The sequence below is a fragment of the Crotalus tigris genome, unplaced genomic scaffold (assembly GCF_016545835.1).
Source record: "Crotalus tigris isolate CLP2741 ecotype Arizona unplaced genomic scaffold, ASM1654583v1 scf7180000018053.2689490, whole genome shotgun sequence".
NCBI classification, from domain to species: domain Eukaryota; kingdom Metazoa; phylum Chordata; class Lepidosauria; order Squamata; family Viperidae; genus Crotalus; species Crotalus tigris.
In genome coordinates this window covers 568578-591654 of record NW_024096796.1, presented here as the reverse complement: position 1 = coordinate 591654, position 23077 = coordinate 568578, and the positions used below count along the sequence as shown (strand labels likewise).

Below are 23077 nucleotides of genomic sequence, written 5' to 3'. Positions count from 1 at the left end.
CTCCAGAAAATGGTAGAGGACAGGAAGACCTGGAGGAACGTTGTCCATGGGGTCGCGATGGGTCAGACACGACTTCGCAATTAACAACAACAACTTGCATTTGAAAAGCAGTCAAATTTCATTACGTTTAATAGCTATGTCTCCTCTTTGCTTTCATCATATATAGTCCCTTTGTGAGGAAAGTGAGTTATTTCAAAATATGATAGATAAATAATAGTATCCCTTTATTCTTTAATTCAGTCACTTTGCAGTCTTCACATGTCAGTACAGTGGCTTTAGGTGCTCACTCAGATATTATTTCAATGGCTTGACAAAGCCTGATGACTAAACCCTTAAGCAGCACAAATGACGCTTGGCATTGTGTTTGCATTTAAATGAATAAAAGAAACCTGTTGCTTTAAATCAAGCTTGCTGTGACTCTGGAAACAAAGTAAACAGTGTCTTGGTAAAACCTTGTTCCAAACACATAGTCTGATGACAGGTACTCTGACTGAAGGTCATTGCTGTTCTCCAAAAGGATTTTCCCAGTCCAGGCCTCAGAACTTCACTGTAAGCTCTTTAAATCACTTTAAAGAGTGGACAGAATTTGCAACTGTAGGTGAAAAGCTGTTGGTAGAAGATTTGGGCTGAAAGAGGAAGCAGCTTAAACAGCAACACTAGGTAAGTGAAAATGTTCTGTCTCTATTGTGGAGAAATGAGAATGGAATCTCAGACAGCTAAGAAGAGTACAAGTCTAGAAATTCAGACTGTGTCAGGGAAAAGAAGCCAGTTCAAAGAGTCCCATATTCTAGTTTTTAAGTCTTTTCAATACTTACCCTGTTTCTTTCAATTTTTCTCTTACCATAGAATATTGGTTACAGTAGAAAAGGTGAAATGGTTGTGTGATGGTTATTGATTATTGATTAATCTAGTTATCCATCTAGAATAGTGTTTCTCGATCTCGGCAACTTTAAATTGTGCAGAATTGGAGTCCACATATGTTAAAGTCGATGAGATTGAGAAGTACTGACCTGGAAGGTCTTTTAAAAAGACCCCCCTCTCCCCAAAGAAAGTTTTCCCCATTGTGGATCTTTGGATTGCCCAGAAACAAAAAAAACCCCACTGTTCCTAAATCATCTGGCATGCTCTGACATCATTTATAAGAATATATTAAAATGATAATTGTGATTTTTTTTAAAAGAGTCAGTTTGCATGTGCATGTGTACACACATGCATGCACGTATGTGAAAGAAATAAAAGTTGATCCTTTGTTAGAAAAGCAGCGTTTTTAGTGTATGAGAGAAGAAGGCTGCATTCATGGAAGAAAAATAATTTTTGAAATTGCATGTAAGGCAATGGTAAATACAAATGTGATGGTTAAAAGGTCAAAAATCAAAACCTCTTAAATTTATAGTGTAATTGTATATTTTCATTGAACTTGGAATAACCACCCTGAATTCAACAGTCCTGTAAGTCAGCATCTTACTTTGACTAAGTATGTATTCCTGTTATTAAAATATTATTCACTTTAAATTTGATAGGTATGGATGTACACATATGTAAATACTGAAGCTTTACTGAGTTAACAGGTTGGGATAAAGGCATACCAAGAACTTATTGTTCTGACAACTCTATGAATAATTTCAGTCCACACCCATTAATGTTCACATAGTTAAATAATCCTAAGTAATGCAAAAGAAATCCACAACTTTAAAGGTACTCTGTTTGAAACCAAAGCAGAAATGTTAACAGATGTATCCATCTGCACAAGATTAGTTGACAATATTCTGGACTGGGAGGCCTAGCTTATGGCCACTCATGCTTTGGTCACTTCCCAGTTGGACTACTGCCACACTCACTATATAGAGCTGTCCTTGAAAACCCTCCATACATTATAATGCATAACTCATGCATTGTTGGCACCCCCTGGCACCCCATAGCTGTTGCACAAATCTTAGTTTCTTTCCAGGTGCAATTTAGGGTGCTGGCTATCATCTTTAAAGCCCTGCATGGCATGGGCCCAGGTTATTTGTGGAATCATCCCTGAAGGTGTCTGGCTGTTCCACCAGGTTGCATAGGGCAGGCCTGCTCCAGGTCCCTCAAATGTTGCTTTCTAATGAGACCAAGCAAGTGTGTATTTTCTGCAGCAGTCAGTGCCCCATGAAATATCCTTCCTTCTGGTCCAGAGACCCTTCAAACTTTCAGCCTTCTGGAACTCTGGAAAAAACTAGCTTTTCCCCTAAGCATTGGGAAACACTGAAGTTAAATTCAGGGATTATATACTGTATATTGATATATTGAAAAGCTTTGGTTGAGGCACAAGGTTCTTCTTTTACTTTTTTTTTTGAGAGGGGGATTATTGTTGTGAACATACCAAAGTTGTGGCAATGAGGATGGATGGCCATATAAAAAAATATCCTATTAATTACATTATATATTATAAATGAAATTCAGATACAGCGTTTTAAATAATCTGTTTTCTCTTGAAGCTCAGCCAACTCTGTGTCTTCATGTTTGCTAAAATACTTTTAAAATGAACATATTTAGACTTGCTTTTAAGGGGCGCAATTACGCTATCATGCAGAAATCTAAACAAGCAGGTAACATTGCCAGCTATCTTTTTCTCCTGTTTCTGACCTATATTTTTTCCATCTTACATAGCAACACTCGTAACAAATTGTAATGATGTCAACATGACGAAACATGCACATCATGCAAAAGCATGCACATCATGCAATTGCTTCACATCTGATGCAAATACTTAAATCACACACTCTGCATAATGACGTCATCATGCACATGTCATCAGTTGCCCCTACCATGTCCTCTGCAGATGCTCATGGTCTTACATATTTCTTTATGTTTGCAGTATCTTCTGATTCGTTTATCACTATTTTTGTCTCTTTCTCTCACACCACTTTCTCCTACATCTCTTTCTGTCTGCCCAATTTCATCCATGCTTCATATTTGTGAGCCTAATTCACTGCTACAGGTCATCATAAAATAGTAGATCCTTTCAGATGTTACAGTAAAACAACCTGCTTCAAAGGATGGGGAAGTCTCCTTGGCAGAAGGTGTTGAAACAAAAGCTGGATGACTATCTGTCAGAGATATTGTAGTAATGTATTTCTCTTCTGCACAGAAGATTGAACTAATTTCTAGTATCCCTAGCAATCCTGCACTCAACATTTTGAACAGCAAGCAGCCCTACCCTCTCCAAGTTGCACTAGTGACATCACTGAGGTTCTGATCTCCATGCTTATAGGAGAACTATCCAAACAAGAGGGCTTTTGTATATACAGTATTAAAAGGTTTCCATGTGAGCTGGCTTTTGATAGTTCAATTAAAGTTTTATTACATTACCTGGGCATGTGAATGTGTTCAGTTTCATAGAGTAGTGAGAGCAAAGCATTCAGTGTTATTTCTGATTACTGCTTTTAAAATTTTAAATGGCTTAGAACTTAGTTACAGAGGCTGACTCTTGTAGCATGAGTCAGACTGCTATAAGATCACTTGAGGAACTACTATTATTTCAGGTGAATAATAAACTTCTGACTTTTCCCCCAAGGACTTCCTGTTGAAAAATGCACCCTCTGGAGCTCAGTTTCCCAAGGATCAAGACTTTCCCTCCCTCCCTCCTTCCTTCCTTCCTTCCTTCCTTCCTTCCTTCCTTCCTTCCTTCCTTCCTTCCTTCTAAAAACAAAGATGTTTCTCATAGGTTTTCTGTACAGTTTTCTATAAATAGGCTTTTGCTGCTTTTACCAATGGGTTAAAGAATAATGGAATTAAAAACAAGACAGAATTCAAATATGAACTTTTTTATGCTTAAGTTGGGCTCTATACATTTTGACTTTAAGAAAAAATGTTAGTCTGCTATTGACATATTTATTTTCTTTATATAATAGATAAAGCTTTGGCAGATCTCTAACCTATAACTGGATAATACAGAAGGAATTGTTTGATGTAGGGAGGATATAATTAAATTTAGTAGATGGAAAAGAAAAAAAAAGTACTTTATTTCATCTAAGTCCCAACACGTTTCACTGGTTGCTGCAACTCGCTCTTGAGTCTTAAGCAAAACATTCTGACATGTTGTTCTGACATCTGCTGACTGGACAGGGGAAAAAGCCTGAAACAGTGTTCTTCACCTAGTGTGGAATAATATACCAAATTTCATTTTTTGATATTGCTAAATCTGTTTCCTGTTGCCAATCAGGTATTTGTAGTAATTTAGAAGTAAACAGATTCACTTAAAATGGTGGCCTAAAAATATATGCCATTCGAGAGAGGAAAACTTGTAAAGAAAACAAAATACATACAGGAACTAAGTTGCACTAAATCAGTCTTCCCCAAACTTGGTTGCAGAAATCAAATCCCCAAATGTTTATACATAGGGTTGCTGACTGAGGAATTTTGAGAGTTAAGGCTAAGTTAAGTCTTGTGGGTACTTAAATTGGGTAGAATTCGCCTAGAATCTCTTTGAATGCCACTATCATGCAATAATGATGTCATGAGTCTGCATTGCTCTAGAGTAAGCATGTCCAACCCATGGCCCATGGGCCACATGTGGCCCTGGTAAAGTAGTAACGCAGTCACACAAGACTATATAAAAATTAAAAATTAAGGAAGTTTTTTATTTTATATGCAATCCAAGACAATTCTTCTTCACTGAATGCAGCCCAGGCAAGCCAAAAGGCTGGGCACCCATGCCCTCAAGCAGGGGTGGGGAACTATCACCTTTTTACGATCTGTGAACTTCAACTCCCAGACCCATACTGGTTCAGGAATTCTGGGAGTTAAAATTCACAGATCGTAAAAGGGCCATACTTCCCCACCCCTGCCCCAAACCATTGCTTGGGGACTAAGCTCAGTACATAAAGTTGGTGGTATGCCAGGTTCTAGAAATACAGGGAAGGCATATAGGTCAAAATCAGATGATATCAAAGTTACCAGATTCAGTAGTAAAGCCATGCAAAATATATTTCTGGTTTGATTCATTAATTGACTTTTTAATCAATCACATTGCTAATCTCAGAACTCCTCTGAAGAGTTAATGCCACTTGCTCAAGATCACTGAACAAGTTTTCTGTATCGCTTTATTTCCTTCTAGTGTTTTCCTAAAGTTCTACACCCCTCATCTGGCAGCCCTACTGTACACTGTGCCTCTAAGTATATTTGCCCCATGTGTCCACCTGCAGGAACTTGATATTGCTTATTGATATTTGCTATGAGATTGGTAACTGTATATACACCAATCCAAGTATGAACATGGCAGCCTTGAATGTTAGTAGAGCATTTGGAAAGAACAAAAAAACAGAAATTAGATGGGCAGTTTTAAGCTAACAACACTGAGCAATTAGTTCCTTATTGTAAGAGGAAGGAACCTGAAATTGCCAGTACATGTTTTATGCAACTGAAAACCTAGTTGTGTTTTTTTTTTTCTGTCATCAGGGTGTGGATAGGGTGATAGGTAACATAACAATTCATACTTTGAATTCTTGTAGACACTTCCTGAAATCCTGTCAGAATAAACTGAAGAAAAAATATGCACAGGTGTAGCTTGAGGAATAATGATGATAATGATGAATACAATTAAAATAATGACAAATGCTTTTTAAATTTGAAAACATACATGTGGCCTGTCTCTTTTAGAAAATAATGCTATATTTATTGAACTATTGGACTGAGAAAAGATATGGACATGAAAAAGAGGGGAATTTTTTGCTTCTTATTCTTATCAACTAAATTCATACTTCCTAAATTAACATTTCATTTTTCCAGATTATGAGAGGTAATTAATTGATCCAAGTATGAATACAAAAAAGTATGAAGTAGAAAAAATGATGTAAAATGCAATTTCATAAATAAGTATATGAAAATTATTGTAAATAGATTATCTATTTTTTTTTGTTTTGATTTACTATAAACATTTTTAAAAAGAACACTGCTATTAATAAGAACCAGCATAGGATAGTCAAGAATAATTCCTTATCTCTTTTTACGCCAGAGTGATTAGTTTAATAGTCCAAGGAATGCTGAAGATGCATCAAAATTTGCTCAATAAATTTATGATAAATTATGATAGGACAACCTTATTGATAAGATGGCTAAGTATAAGCTAAATAGCATTGCAGTTCAGAACATTTGCAACTGATTAAACATCTGTAACCAAAAGTAGCTTAAGCATGGTGTTTCAGCAGCTTGGAGCAAAGTATTGAGAAGGAACTCCCCAGGGCTTAATCCTTCATCCTGTGCTATTTAGCATCTTTATAAAGAATTTATGGAGTGGAAGGAATGTAGGAATGTTTACCAGATTTCCAAGTGACAGCAAGCTAAGGGAATACCTTAGAGGACAAAAATCATAATTCAAAATTACCTTAACGGGCTTGAACATTGGGCCAAACCCAATAGGATGAGGTCTGTGACAAGAATAAGGACCTCACTAGGAAAAATCAAATCATAATCATGGGGAGATTTACCTTGGAGATGTGTGTGAAATCTACATGTACTAATTGTCAGGCACAAACAACCAGGTTCGCATGTGAAGATTCAAAATTACTGAAATTACTGAAATTATTCAAAATTACAGGCTCAAGCCTATGCTCAGAATCTAATAGTATGCACCTATGTAAAACTAGATAAGAGCCAGCAGCATTCAAGAGGGGTTGGACTTTGTCCTTTTTATGTAGAGATTCTAAACTGATGCCTTGCTTGATTCCTCCCCTCTGCCAGTCTCTCTCCTACACAAATGGACCTGTTAGTAGCAAGGGAGCAAATGTATTACAATGCTATGATACAGACTCTATCCTTTATGTTTATCCATGTAACATTGCAACACAAGTACAAAAAGGCAGGTGGCACTACAATGTACATTCCATCATTTTGTTGTCATAATAAATAAGTATGGATATCTAGACATGTACAGTGCAGCAACTTAACAAGTCAGTTTAATCTTGGCCTGCAATAACTGAACCACCAAATTTCTATATGCAGAATTTGAGATAGACCATGCTTGCTTCCTCCAGAGCTGATGCCTGAAAAATAACCTTAAAGCATTTGAAAGACTGTATTTAACTGTACTATTACCAGGCATTAATCATTTATGTTTATGCCTAACAAATCTCTCAGTGAAGACTGTGACCCTCATTTTTGTACAATTAGTAGTTAGATTTTTTTCCCCTAAACAGTAAGAGAGTCCACAAGAGTTGTTGAGAAGGCAGCAAATGCATCAGTACACAGATGCATGGCTATTGGTTTGCAGTTAGTTTTGGAGGATGAAACTCCATTTACTTCACCGCTAGCACCATGGAGACAACATAGATTATAAATAGAATGGGAGCCAAAATATACTGATGCTTAACATCTTGCTGGATGAGAATATGAACTAACAAACTATTTTGGCTGTAATATCTAGTTGCATCAAAATCAGGTCTGACTCGCTTAATAATCATCTTATTTAGCAATGGAATTTCTAGTCTCAGTTGTGGTTGTAAATCAAGGACTACTTGCATGGGAACCACCAATCAATATTTACTTTCAATGACTTAGCAACTGTAAGTTTAATATAATAATTTCTGAGGGGCAGATAATGTCATGGCTCTGCTGGACATGTCATTTGATGAGGCAGGGGCACCTAGGGAAAACAGTCTTGGTGTGAATGATTCAAGTAATGGTGCAACTAATGACTCTACTGTAATTGAGGAAAATCCTACAAGCCCCCAGGGTGCTTGCCTACCCCCATGACAGCCTCTCCAAGTGTAAAATTCAGCCACTCAGTCATAAACAGAGGCATGTGATGAAGATTTAATAGCAGAAAGCAGGTGAAGCAAGCCTACAGCAGAGCCAATGTTGAAGAATAAGCTGCCCCAGTTATGTATTGGGTAGAGATACAGCATGGCTGATTTCTTAGCCCTACTCCCTAAGAATGTTTTAAGCCTCAGCTGCCATGTTGGTGAGCCACCCAGAGTTAGTTAGAACATGGGGATGGGGGTGGAGATTATATAAATATTTTAAATAGATAAATAGGGGGGTTGGTGTGCTGGGCATTCTATCTCACTTTATTGGATTCTTGGCTTTGATCTATGCCAACTTTTAAAATATTGGTCAAATATTGGTAAAAAGGATTATTTTATTCTTAAAGTTCAATCTGAATTTGCTTGTCACTGAACTGTGGCAGGCATCCAGCTTGCAATCTTGTTGGCTGGCAGTCAATACTCCCAGCACATAAAAGATAAGGAGTGGCTCTAGAGCATAGTCTACAGATAGCCCTCAACTTATGACTGGTTGATTAACCAAAGTTATCATGGACTTTAAAAAAAAAGGAGAAAGAGAACCTTCCTCAAAGTTACTATTGCCATCCTCCCTCCATTGATCATATTTCAGGCCTTTGGAAACCAACTTGCATTTACAATGAGTTACAGCATTCTGTGGTCGCATGACCAAGATTTGCAATGCTTTTTTGCCATTTTCTGGCAGAGAAAAAGCAAAAAATGCCCATTGAATATGCTGGATTTGCTTAAAATCTGCAGTGACTCACTTTAGCACTATATTAAAAAAAACAGTTATAAAATTAAGTCCAGTCATGTGGTCATTTCCCCCCTTCTCTCAATCCTTCCTTCATATATCAGTTTTGTAAATCATTTTCAGTGTATGATCAAACTACCCCAATGTCTTATTTCATATTGCTTTTACATTCACTCCAATTCATTTGGTGCCCATTCATTCCTGGTCCTATCTCTTCTTGTTTTATTACACACAATTTTTAAACATTTACCACAAACCATAAATTTAACTAATTCTGCATTCAGTTTCCCCTAACACTTCCATGTAATAAAGTGGGAAGAAGCAAAAGATTATACATAGCTGTTTTTATTTCTTTTGACAAACATTCATTCCTTGAAACAGATCACATGCTTACAGAAACTTTCTATTAACCTTTGGACATCTGAAAATGTTTATAGCTAGTCCCCACTTAATAACAGTAAAAATCTCCTCTTCAGTTATGTAGCCCTTGAGTAGACTTTGAAGTAAAGTACTTAACAATGCCCCTCTCTGCTGTTCCTGTCCATCTAACTTAGCTATTCCAAAATCAAATAATTTTTACAGGGAATTCATTTAGAATTTATGTGTCAGTGACACAAACTGTCAGAATGGCAAAAAAACTTTTAGAAAAATATAACACTGATGCACTCTCCAATTTCCCATTCCCTGTGCAATTTGCTGTGAGACTATATTTGCATCCTATTGAGTATTGTGGATTTTCTGAAACTGCCAAAGTCTGACCCTTTTGGACAGACATATCAAACTCACGATGTCACGTGACGTTGCACAACGTATCGGAGCTTTTTCTCCATTGCTGGCAATGGGGTAGGCGCAGTTTCGTCGTGACGCGTCCGGCCCATGGGCCGGCAGTTTGACACCCTTGCTTTAGGAAAACCCTTCTCAATAAAACAAAAACAGTAAACTTAATTTGAATTGCTTAATATTGTTTCTACCAGGTTCTATTTGTTTTTTTATTTTATTTCTCCTCTAAGTGGCTTCTTTTGGATGTGGTCACTTGATACTCATGTTATCCATTTTATTTGTTGGGCTGCTAGTTAAGGTCAAAAGTCAAATTACAGTTAAACCACAGTTTAATAATCATAGCTACTTGCCTCCCACCTCAAATTTTGGATTGCTATATACAAGAACTCAGAAGTTTGTTCTTTGCTTGAGCTAGGAATATAATAAAGAAATTTATGAGTAAGCCCAGCTACTTTTGGTAAAGCATGATACTGAGGATACATCATTTTTTTAAGAAGCTGTGAAAAAGTTATCTGATTCTATTTGTTTTCTTTAATTCAAGTTTAAGAAGATTGCAGTTCTACTGCCATCTTACTTGAGCAAAAGCCTCCCTGAATTCAAGTGGGTTCACATCTAAGTAGGTGTTTATAGGACTGCAAGGAACAATTTAGCTAAACATTTTATATAGTTTTACATTGGCTAGAAAAAAAAGGAAGGTGGGAGTTGTGGCTATCTGCTACATTCTTTGAATAGATGTTTTCTTGTTTAAATCTCTGTGCTGTAATATAGGCTTACCTGGAATTAAGTCACATTCTGAGCTCTTCCTATTCACTAGTTCTTTAGGTGGCATAAAGGATACCAGCATAATGTACTGCCTGAAATGATTGGTGAAGCACATCACCTTGTATATAGGGTAAAACTGCTGTTAATTTAAGGGGAAAACATTATTGTAAGAACTGACTAGCAATGTTTGACTTAGGACTGCCTGAAGTATTTGCTGGGGATCAATGGAATGCAAGAAAAAAGTAGTTTCTGTGGCATCTTTGTGTTGTGGTTATGTGCAAGTCAGGAAAGACCATGGATCGTTAATAGTCACATAAAGTGCAGCTTTTTTGACACAGCCACTTTCATGGAGAGGCATGTGGAGCCAGTGTGAATAGAAGTGTTGCTCCTAATTGATATCTATCTTATTACCAAATGTACAAATATTATTTCTTTAGGGTTTCAGGGACCAAATGTGTATCTTGGGGGAGGGAAGAGCAAAACAAACAGTGCATATTATGCTACTCTGGAAATCATAATGAAATAAATAGGAGCCTGAGCCTGATTTTGAAAATGTTGGCAAGCTTGACTTATTCCTTAGTAATCTTATCAATAAGTAGTGAAAAAGGCCACCCAGATTATATTTCTAACTACTCCTCTTGGGATAAAAGAATATTTATTTATAAATGAAATATCCATAAAATTCCAGAGAAATGGGGATCCCATAGGATTGTTACACTGTATGTAAGATACTGGTTTGGTTTTTTTTCATGTTTTTTAAATTTGCATTTGTGTTTTAACTGTTTGTGTATTTGTCTTTAATTGTTTAATATTAAAAACAGTTAAGCACATATTGTTATTTTACTTATTTGCCACCCAGAATCACATTTTTGAGATGGGCAACTATATAAACCTAATCAATCAATGTTCTACCAAGTAGAGTCCAATTCTCTCCTTCACCTTCCCTTCCACCATGCATAATTCACTTGAGGCTGAATATACAGGTAGTCCTCAACTTACAACAGCTTGTTTAGTGACCATTTGAAGTTACAGCAGCACTGAAAAAAGTGACTTGTGACCGTTTTTCACATATATGACTGTTGCAACATCCCCACGGTCTTGTAATCAAAATTCAGATGCTTGGCAACTGACCCATATTTATGACTCTTGCAGTGTCCCGGGGTCAGGTGGTCCCCTTTTGCAACCTTCTGACCAATGGGGAGACAAGATTCATTTAACAATGGTGCTGGCTCAGGAATTCTGGGAGTTGAAGTCCACGAGTCATAAAAGAGCCAAGGTTGACTACCTCTGAACTAACTTATCAACTGCAGTGATTCACCTAACAACTGTGGCAAGCAAGATCATAAAATGGGGCAAAACTCACTTAAGAAGGTGGAGATGCTGCAACAGAAATTATGATTGAAAGTTGAGGAATGCCTACACTGTAGAGGTCTTTGAATGCTGGGGGTAGTTGGCATTTTGAGGCTCTCTCCCTCCCCGCCTTTTAACTATTTATTTGAAGAAATTGAGAGAGAGAGAGAGAGAGAGAGAGAGAGAGAGAGAGAGAGAGAGAGAGAGAGAGAGAGAGAGAGAGAGAGAGAGAGACTCAAAAGTTTTCATCCTTGTTTTACTAATGGTTAAATCATACCACTGATATTTTTTGTGCATTCATTCTCAAGAAAATGTTCAGCATTGAAGCAAGGGATGCATAATCTAGACTTCTTTTTCTATATTTATTCTAAACATTTAATATCTTATTTTAACTGAGTGATCTCTGTTGAGGTTTTTTGGGAATTGCCTTGAAAGACAAGAGGAATTACTGCTACCAAGGTAACGAAACAGGCTCAGGGAGACCTCCCTGATTCAGTGAGGGAGAAGGAAAGTTCATTCAGATTTGCAAGATATATATAACATTGACTGCTTAGTCTGATCTGTCTTAAGGACTGACAGGCATAGTATAGTCTCATTCTAGATATACATTGAGATATATATACATTGAGGGGAGATATACATTGAGGGAAGTATATTGTGGGGGAGTGTCAGCCCAATTTAGGTCAGCATGATTTCTTTTGACTCCAGAATGGGAGGAAATATGGCAAAGTATCACTAAAGATGAAACTTTTATTTGCAAAGTATTAATAAATATGGTAACAGTCCTATAAACATTAGATGAAATAATAAAAATCTCCTTGGTTTGTGATCAGGCAGCAAAATTAACCTTAATTTGAAGTGAGTTTGGAAGTTACGGTTTGTGCTAACTATGGTTTGGCATAGGATGTGCTTTGATAAATTGTGTTTAGCTCACTGCTTCCAGAAGCAGTTCCACTATAGCAGCGGGAAGGACCTTATGAGTTCTGAGAGGATGGGGGGGAGGGAATAGCATCTCCATATATTTGCAATCTGAAACCATATTCTCAATTAATTAACTATAATTAATTCAATTAGTATTTGATGTAACATCTGAAAGTATTAATATTAACGCATAACCTTGTGAGATGGACGGCAAAAAAATTAATAAATAAGGCATTAATGGTTAATGCATATTGTAAAGATATTAACTGCATCTGGAAGTAAAGGCTTTAATCCTTGATATTGGGATTTTACAATTATTGCTACTAATGATTTTGGTTAACTAGAAAAAGGTAGGGTTACCAGGTATCTGAAGACAAACTGAGATGGGGGACGAAGACACATTGTTTAACTTTCTTGGCATCTGTGATAAAAACTACAGTACAAAACTACTCCAAAAGTACTTAGATCTATATGCACATGAGATTATATTTCCAACATCCGAAAGACTGGTTTTTTAATGGCAGGAATGTGCTGGAGGGTTAGGAGACAAAAGTCTTTAGACAGTAACTGATTAAGGTTTAGTCAATTTCAGGTAGCAGAACAGGCTGGGAAAGGAAGGGTAGAAATCATCTAATTAAGTTCACAAAAGGGAGCTTGTTAACTTGCCTTAGCCCTTATTACAGAAGTGCTGTTGTGAAGAAAAGCTGCTCATGAAGAGATACCCAAAGCCTGGACAATATTTGATTTTAAGACTATGCCTATTGGAGAGAGGACATAAGGATAAAAAGGAGGATATGCGCTCTTTTGCTGGACTTCTGGTAACCCTAGTCAAAACAGACTTCCCTATTGCTTAGGCTGACTTATTGTACCAGTATATTGTATATCACCTAACTTTGCTGAAGGAAGAGAGGCACATGGCATAAGAGAGCAACTCTGGGAGACAAAATTTTGGTTTAAGATTTTAATCTGGTTACCTAATTTTTTTTATCTATTTCCAGCTTCTCTTTAGCTTAGTGTTAAAGATAATCCTAGATCAGAAATGTGTTTCCTCGTGGACCTTGTGTTTGAATATTTTAAAATATTATTCGTAGTGTTTTCCATTTTAAAAAAATAAATTCTATTGAAGTCCGAGCTAAATTGCAGTGTTAATACATAACTTTTCCATGTAAATGCAGTTCATAGTAGTGCAGATTGTCGGATCAAGATAGTTGTGAATCATATCCAGATTAATGTTTTGAAAGTATTATGAATGAGCCTTCTTTCAATTAATGTGTCAAACTGTTTAATGATCTTAAAGGGGTATAGAATTAAGAAGAATATCAATTTCTAAATTGTTATCAAGCAACAATTTATTCTTTATATAAAAATATATTGTATTCTCTTTTTTTAAATTCTCAAGCTAAGAGATCTGATGGAATGTACAAAACTTCCTCGTTTGCTTCCTTGTTATTAAAGAATAAAAATTGTTGCTATGGAGAAAGAAAAACTGGAAGAGGTACAAGGACATCACCGTGGGAGATCAGCCAATGGTATCCAGAAGGATAGTCCTCCACAGGCAATATCAAGCCTGGACGTGATCTCTGATGATGATTCTGAGGCATCTGACAGTAAGACCGAGAAAGAATCAAAAACACGTTACATTCCTATTCGAAGAAATTCCATATATTATCGTTCTATCAGACTTCGAAACAAAAAGAAAGCAAGGAGTAGTAAAGAAATTCAAACAGAACATCTTGAAGGTAAGTACCTGCCTAAGTGGATAGCCTTACTTCTTTTCCCATTGAGATTAAAAATTATGGATACTAATAGGAAAAGCAGGGGAAATGAGACAATGTCAGTCAACATGGACTCTAGAATCTGGGTGCTCCCTTTTTTGCCTGAAAGGGCAAAAAAAAAAAAAGAGAGAGAGATTTGAAAAGGGAAAGACAACCATGGCAAGATCTGATAAATTTTATTTAAGTCTTAATTTACTTTGCCAAACCTGCCACAAATGAAGGAAAAGAAATTACCAGAATATTTTATACAAATGAGGAAGCCTATATCTTTACTCCAAAGTAGAAATGGTATCATAGAAATGAATCTTCAAAAGCATAATAGAATATAATTTTAAAAACTTGGGTGATAAGTAACTCAAATCCATATGGATTTCTGCTTCTCAACATCACAAATAAATTATTGTATTTAACATTTATGTACACAATTCAGTGATTCAAAGCGATTTACTTATTCATTCGTTTATTTAAATCTTGACTTTATTATTTTTATAAACAACTCAGGGTAGTGATTATATCAAATACACTCTCCTTCTCTTATTTTCCCCCTAACAACAACCCTGTGAGGTGGGTTGGGCTGTGAGAATGACTGGCCCAAAGTCATCCAGCTGGCTTTCTTGCCTAAAGCAGGACTTGAATTCATAGTTTTCTAGTTTCTAGCCTGGTGCCTTCACGACTAAACTAATGCTTTTGTTCCTGCTAAGAAGTGTTGCTCTGATGCCCACTTAAAGTCCATTATTTTTCCAAAAGAGAGAGGAGCCCCCCTAAGAAGTGACAAGTGTTTTTTCCTTCCTTGGGACAGAGGTTCATCTTGCTCCATATTACAATATAGGTAGTCCTCATTGGTTTAGGGACCATTCAAATTTACAATGGCACTGAAAAAAGGGAGTTAGGACCAGTTCTTGGGCTTACGACTGTCAATGTGTCCTCACAGTCGTGTGAATCAAAATCTGGGCTCTTGGAAACTGGCATGTATTTATGATGGTTGCAGTGTCTCAGAATCATCTCTATTTGTAATCTTCCCAGCTAGTTTCAACATGCCAAATCAACGGGCAAAACCGGATTCGTTTAATGACCAATTAATTCACTAAACAACTGCAGTGATTCATTTAACAACTGTAGCAAAAAAAGATTGTAAAAACCCACTTAGCAGCTGCCTTGCTTAGCAACAGAAATTCTGGTCCCAGTGATGGTCATAAACTGAAGACTTCCTCTATCATTTGTCATAAATGACCAGGCCCTTATTCCTTATTCCTATGGCAGATCTCTGTGTAGATCTCTTTCACTGCAATATTGCAAGCAGACAGCCTAAAACTAAAATCTACTACTTAATATTCTATTCCTGTCCTGAATATAGTCTCTTTGGATGAAATAAGCTTTTCTGTGTGCAAGGCAGACATCTTCTCCATCCTGTCAAAGCAGTGTGCTGACAGGAAACCATGCAGCTTTCCTCACTGAATCACCTGGATTCCAGAGACTCGCTGCACCAAGCCTCTGACCTGCATTCAGCAGAGTCATTGCAATTGAAAACAACACGACCCTTTTGGACTCTGGTACCGTAGAACAATCTATCTGGGGGAAAAGCCTGCTCTCCAGTGGATGGAGAGTGTAGCCTTCAAGTTTTGCTGTCCTGCATACTCTCTGCTGTTTCTTTGTTGAACTAGTGTTTGTTCACCTAAAAAGCTGAAGAGGAATCCATACGTTCTCCAGAACCGCTGCCTTCATTAGGAGGCAGTGAGTCTCTCTCTCTCTCTCTCTCTCTCTCTCTCTCTCTCTCTCTCTCTCTCTCTCTCTCTCTCTCTCTCTCTCTCTCTCTCTCTCGGTTAATATTTATTCAAACTAGGAAAGAGTAAGTTTCAGCCTTCCAATCTCAGTGGATTACTGCCCACCCCCAAAAGACCTAAATCATTGACCAATGGGGAATTACTTCCTGCAGCGTTGGCTAAAATGAACAGACAATAAGAATGGGTGAGCTTTGTATCTTTTAGCTAATATTTTGAAAACGTTGAAATATTGTTTGTTTACAAAATTGAATTAGGCTCTGTTACTATACCATCAAAAGTGGGCATTTGCTTTCTTTGGAAAGGAGCTCTGATCTTATTTATTTAGATTTATTATTTGTGATTTATATTCACCTTTCCTACCAATAGGAAGCCACTGCTTTTTTCGGGGGGATGGTAGTAGGAGAAATAATGTTGTTTACTGCCAAGAGTAAATCTGAATGAAGAATTATTGTCCTTTAGAAGAAAAAATAACGAGTTTGGCATAGGGAGGGTGGAGGCTAGCTGGGATTGCATAGTTAATTGGCCACAGGATAAACTATGTCCTAGTATCAAGGTCAAAGGGGTAGCTGATTCTGGATTTACACTTTTGCTGGTCAAAAATAAGGACAGACAAAACATATACAGTAAAATGAAAATGTATTCTAGACTTACAGAATGAGATGTTATGTGTAAAGAAAGCAGGTTTAACAGTAAATAAATTATGCAAATGCTAAACTGAACATACATGTGTATATTTTAAAAATAGCTGAGAAACAAGTTTCTTTTTACTAGTTTCATTTTAAAAGTTCATTTGAGTCTTATTACCTTATGTAGCATATAAGGTAAGAATGAAGACACGTCTCAAGAGAATGTACTACATTTTCAAGGCACCAAGTCTTACTTGCAGAATGTTGTACTCGTGTTAGAAAGGCATAAAAGAAGGCATAAAAGTGATATGCAACAAATGACCAACAAATGTATATTTAATTGCAAAATTAACTATGTTAATAAAGGGCCCTAAAATACAAAATATCACGGTGCATTTACCCCATGAATCAGATTAGGTTACATTTAGTGCTTTAGTGCTCATTTTAACAAGGACAGAATTTTTGAATAATATTGTCCTGCCTACATCAAGGCTGCCAGTAACCACATGAAAAAGGCACAAAATCAATAACTAACAGGAAGCTTGTGCGTAAGATTCAAAGAAGAAGGTAGGAAAAGGCAGCCAGTTCCAAAGGGAGTTTCTGTGGTCAGTTCAAGAACTGGAGTATCAGTGGAGAGGGAAGATAGGAACAGGGCAGAAGATAATAATGAAGTGATTCAGAACTGAGTTCTTGTTAAGTTAGAATTGTCCCAGACATATTCCAGTTGTCAGCTGTTAAGGAAGCGTCAGCTTCTTTGTTTGTGAGAAGCCAGAGGAGGATTTATCTGGCTTTTGGAGAGCTGCTTATCTCCAGCTTTTGGCATGGGATGGCAGCGGGAACAAGAGCAGTAGGAGGATTCACCTGTGTTCTGCAGCTGCCATTGGAGTAACCACATGGACCAGGGGCCATTTTGCCAGTTTCTTCCATCTTGGAGGATTGCAGCTGTTGTAGATTTGGTGGGGCTCCTCCCCTCCCAAGTGAAAACAGAATGGTCCAGGGTGAGTTGGGTTGGGTAGCATGGGTAGCATTGACATGAGGTTTTGCAAGATGAATTGGTTCCTGAGTAAAGGGATGTTGAGTGTGAGGCAGAAGCATCCCTGATGCAGGTACCAGTCACTGTTAGTATCATTGATACGTTGGGTGGTATGTTGATGCTCTTTGGCATAGGAGTAGAGCAGCTAGGCTCAGAGAAGATTGGTTGGGTGGGGAAGGAAGGACAGGCAAGGGTAATGATTAGGAGAGGGAGATGGGCTGTTCTTGGGGAAAGTGACCTCAATATTTTGAATGAGAGCATCTTCCAGCCCCTTGTAGTCTGCCCTAAGGCCTGGTAATCAAGGCTGCAGAGACACTGGCTCCTGACTGCTGTTATTTAATACACAGTTAGCCTGTAATAAAATTAGCCTCACCCATGATTTAATTGTGGGTGAGAAATCTGATGTTGTTTGCATCATCAAAACTGCCTGTGTCTAGAGGAAGGGTTTGCCTGTTTGAAATGTGCCCTGCCGCATTTTGTGTGTAGCATTAGCTGTAAAGCCAGAGTCAGGATGGAGATATGGCAATTGTTACCTGAGAATCCGTAACAGCTGTCAGGGCCACTAATGCAGACATGTCAAACTCGTGACGCCACATGACATTGTGCAATGTATTGGAATTGTTTTCCCATTGCTGGCAATGGGGTAGCCGTGGCTTCCGCATGATGCATCAAGAGCTGGCAGTTTAACATCCCTGGTCTAATGTAAGATCCTCTTGGTAAAATTGTACTACAGGAAGTCACTGTTGCTAGCACTGATGATGTTATCTAGGTTGGGTACTGAGACATCTGCAAGAAAACAATTAAGCACAGAGAGCACTAAGGATGCCTCATTTCAACCCTGTGCTACAAATATTCTCCTTTATTGGTATTGCTTGTATAGCAGCCTTCCGGTTACATAGCAAGCACCTTATTGGAGCTGCTAGAGTCTGTGGCTTGGTTGACACTGGAGTTCCCCAATCTTAAATTTCCAGTGGATTTCAGGCAACTATTTGCCCTCCTTGTGTATAGCTTGGAACTGGCTTAGCAATTCATAGTTACTGTGGACCTAAGCCAAATTAGCCTTGGCCTGACTACAACAAAGGCCATACATACAGTAGACCTGGTTTTTAACTAAGGGCATTTGGAATGGGATCTGGAACCGGTGATGTTACCATTAGTCTCTTGCCATGAACAGATCACTCCCTCCTGGCTCTAGAGTTCTGTGGTATCATTCCTGCCCATAGGGAAGCAGGACCTATCAAATGGTTTACCCTGGCATCTGATGGACCCTACTGACTTCCACAGGGAGATTGGGGTTGTTCCTTGGGTTCTGATAGGGTATGACTGAAGCTTTAGTTGCTGCTTGAAATACAGGTAGTCCTCAACTTACAACAGTTCATTCAGAGCCAGGGATCCAGCTGTACGAGTCTATGGAATTGCCTGAGGCATAGTCTTCTCAGTCATCTTGGATCGTTTAAACCTATTGACCCTAATTAGGTATATAGGACTTTTTTTATCTGTGACTTTGGCCAACTGTGTATTAGATCCCTGTCCCTCCTGATTGATTAAATTCTTCCAATAAAAAACAACCAGCTGGATCCAGGAGGTGAGGAATGCTTCTCATTCCTGGACAAGGAAGCCTTAATCATCTCTTGTTTGGATTACTGTAACAAACTTTACATGGGGCTCTCCCTGAAGAGCATTTGAAAGCTGCAGATGATACTGAAGGCTGCAGCACAAGTGCTCTTGATACACTAATATAACACCTCTGCTCTATGAGCTGCAGTAGCTCTCAATAAGCTTCTAGAAACAATTCAAAGTGCTAAATTCTACCTAGAAAGTTCTATAAGGCATAGGACCAGGCTATTTGTGGGATTGCCTGTCCCCAACTATTTCTGCCTGCTCCCTAATTCTAGCACGGAGGGAATACTCCGGGTCCCTTTGATCAATTAATGCCATCTTGTTGGACCTACAGCTGTGCTTTCTCCATGGCTGCATCTGCAGAGAACAGCATCTCCTCCCAGAGATCCACATAGCGCCAAGCCTGTTAGCACTGAAGATCTGATTATTCCCTAGGCATTTGGGTTAGTAAGTTAAGTGAGTTCTCTTGGTGAAGTGGCTTTTTGTTTTGAGTGTTATTGTTTAAACCAGGGCATCATAGGTATTGTGCTCATGGTTTAAATCTTTGTATGTCACAGAATCACTGCTGTGACATAGGCAGTTCTATAAATCATATATATATATTTTCTGTTCCATAAAGCAAAAAATATTGAAAACTGAAATCAGAGGAAGCCTTTCAAACAATATAATTTTTTCTGTGAAAAGAATGAGGTCTTAAAGCTTGGGATTTTTGTAGGAATATACCCAGATAAATATACTATGTTTTCTTCAGTATTTTGGAAAATGTATAAAAATATGTATCAGCCTTCCCCAGTGAGCGTAACTATGATCTTTTTCTTGTTCCACTTAATTGCAAATACTTACTTATAAACACTTTTTTTAGAACGCAAAGGCTCACTCAAAAATGGTAATACCAAAAATGAGCTGAACAAAGAGGAACTGTTGCATATATTTCACAAGAGTCTGTCTCTACACGGAAAATTGAATATGACAGCCACAGAAGAACAATGGTTTCAAAGGTAAGGAAAATAATGTCTTATTTCCCTGAAAATACAGAAATAAAATAGAAAGGGTGAAATTATATTTTATTAAAATTAAAACTGGTTAGTCAATATTGTCCTCCCATTTTGATTTCTCTGTTCCTTTAATTTTTTTCTCTGTCCTCTATCCTCTTAGTTCGGTTTAATTGAGTTTTACTTTTATTTATTTAATCTCTTTAGCCAAATTGTTTGACTCCTCCTGAGAGTCAAGGCTGGCCTATTGTCTAGCAGTTCCGAGTTTCAGATGGCATTATAATAAAGAACAAATGAAAGACAGAATGGGAACCATGGTGGTATAGGAATACTTTTAAAAGTACTCCTTTGGTTGGCTAGGGGGACCTACAACAAATTAGTAAAGATGACAGGAATTTTCTCACACTTTAGTCACAAATAGGGTTGCCGACGGCACCAACCGAACCTTCTCCACTGCCTATCAACCAACCAATCTGCCTGCTTCCCCATCCCTGTACAAGAAAAGAAGGTAGAATTTGATTGTGCCTGCTGGCTGTTTATGGGAATGATGTCTAGGACAGAAGTGGGCAATCCAAGGTGGTTTCCAAAGTGTGCAGGGCCAAAATATTTGTCCCAATTCTGAAACTGTGTGGAGAAGGACCCAAAGAATATCATAGATGTCTTAATTTCTACAAAAAGTTTAAAAGGGCTGATTTTCCTCCATTTGAAGAAGTTTAAAGAGAATATAATCTTTTTAAAAATCCACCCCTTCGCCCCCCCCCAAAAAGACACTTTTTTGATCCTGACCACTCCAATAATTCCTGAATTCACTCAATGGATTTTTTTTTAAGGGCAAAAAGAATTGCTCATTGTTGGCTTAGGGTTTCCAATATCAGTTTATCCCAAAACCTATTTCAACTTCAGTCACTTAATATTGAAATTCAGATATTGCTTTAAATTTTCACAGAGAATCAGAATCCTCACTTTCCTCACACAAAGCCTTCCACTGATCTCAAACCTAACCACTAAAGCGGGAAGAACTGTGACAGAAAATGCTGAGTGATTCCAGCAAACTAAGGTGTCAGGATAAAGCAGATATGCTCTGGTAAAAGGTGAGGAAAATAGGGGGAGGAGGAGTTATAGAGCAGTTGAGAACATAACACATAGCCAAGGATACAAAGGTTGCATAGGGCCAACTGCTAGAGAAGAGAAAGCATTCAGGTCGTCCTCGACTTACAACAGTTTGTTTAGTGACCATTTGAAATTACTGACAAAGGTGACATATTACCATTTTTCACACTTACGACCATTGGAACATCCCCACAGTCACATGATCAGCATTCAGATGCTTGGCAACTGGTTCATATTTATGATAGTTGCAGTATCCCGGGATCATGTGATCACTTTTTGCAAACCTCTGACAAGCAAATGATATAAGACTCCTGCTTTGACCAAGGAGTTGGACTAGAAAACTTCTGAGACCCCTTCCAGCCTATGATTCTATGACTCTATGATTCAGGTTCTGAGAATTTGAATTCTCACATTTTTTAGAGATTCAGCTTAGCTTTTTTTTTGCTCTTTCCTGCTTTAACAAAGATTAGGTGTTAGTGTAAAAGTAGGAGTATTTCTAGAAACAAAAGCTGACCCCATCATTTTTATTTCCATAGTTCCATATTTGCCCATAAAATATGCATGAAATTAAGAATATGCATATTTCTATATCTGGGTAAATCTACAAACCTGTTTAAATATTTAATTTGACTAGGAAGCTTCTAAATTTTATTGTAACCTTAATATTATTATTACCATGACATAGATAAAAATGGAGAGAGATATGCATGACATTAGACTTATTTTGCATCTGGATCATAATAAGGTTTCATCTGGGAAAACTGAAGACCCAAAAGGGTGACCATTTAGTTATTTATTTTTGCCTTCCATTTGTTACATTACAATAGAGAGAGATAAATGGTTTGACCTCATCTGGTATGGCAAGATAAATTAAATTGTGAAAGTCTATATAAGAGTTTAAAATGGAACTAAACTCTCAGTTTCATGTCTGGATTTGAAAGAAAAATTCTGGATACACGGAATGTACTGAAACCAGTCGCCGAAGTAACCACATTGTGGATAAATTTGAACCCATTATTTGTGATCTAAAGCAATTTTTAAACAATTCTTTCAAAAGCATTCGTAAGACACAATTATATTGTCTCTGGAAGAGTGTAGAGCCTGCATACCCTTTGACATGAAAGGAAGGAGTATCAATAGAAGTTCTAGTGAAGGTAGGCTATAGAGGAGAATTCTCAGGTAGATTATGAGAGGCTTTAGATTTCATGCACTGCAAATATCAGGGTGACACCCATTCCTTTTTCATGAATATAGCCGAGGCTGGCAGTCTTTTAGACTACTAGTGCCTAAGCAGAGTAATAGATTGGATTTAGGACAATAAAGAAAGATTTAGGGCTTGTCTTCAAGTCCCATTAACTGTGACATAAATATGCCCTGGTAATGGTTTATTTATGTCATGTCCTGAAAGCACTGACTTCCACAGAGGCATCTGCTTGTTTGATTCCTGACTGCCATTTTCTAAACATCTTTGTCAGCTCTTAGATGAGCTTCATGTACATGCAGTTTTGATTTTTTTAAAAAAGTGCTAATCAGGGATCCCTGCCCAGGAATAGGGGAAGGCAAATGACAAAGTTCCGTGTTGTGACATACAATGTACATCCTGCCCAATTTGTACTTACATCATTTTTGAAAAGGGTGGAGTTTTTGATGACAATATGATGCTATTTTCATCAAAATGAGAAAACTAGTACAAGATGCCTTTAGGGAAAGAGAACAGAACATGCTGCCAGCTGTTTGTTGCTCGTTAAGTCACCACTGAATGAATTACAACTTTGGCACTGCTTCTGCCAAAAGCGAAGCAGTCCTTCTTATCATTTTTATTGCT

General features: G+C 37.6%; 1 protein-coding gene across 3 annotated transcripts in view; it reads left to right on the top strand.

Moving 5' to 3' along the window:
• The first annotated feature begins 465 nt into the window (after positions 1-465).
• The window catches only part of NGEF (neuronal guanine nucleotide exchange factor), a 76984-nt gene continuing 54372 nt past the window's right edge, over positions 466-23077 (top strand). Inside the window, exons 1-3 of one of the 3 annotated variants that reach the window (XM_039347100.1) lie at positions 466-660; positions 13771-14054; positions 20013-20148. In XM_039347100.1, coding sequence (XP_039203034.1) covers positions 13787-14054; positions 20013-20148 — 404 coding nt within the window. In that variant the 5' untranslated portion in view covers positions 466-660; positions 13771-13786. Of the gene's footprint in view, positions 661-13714; positions 14055-15944; positions 16056-20012; positions 20149-23077 lie in introns of those variants that run through there. The other 2 variants (XM_039347099.1, XM_039347101.1) reach the window with 2 other exon arrangements.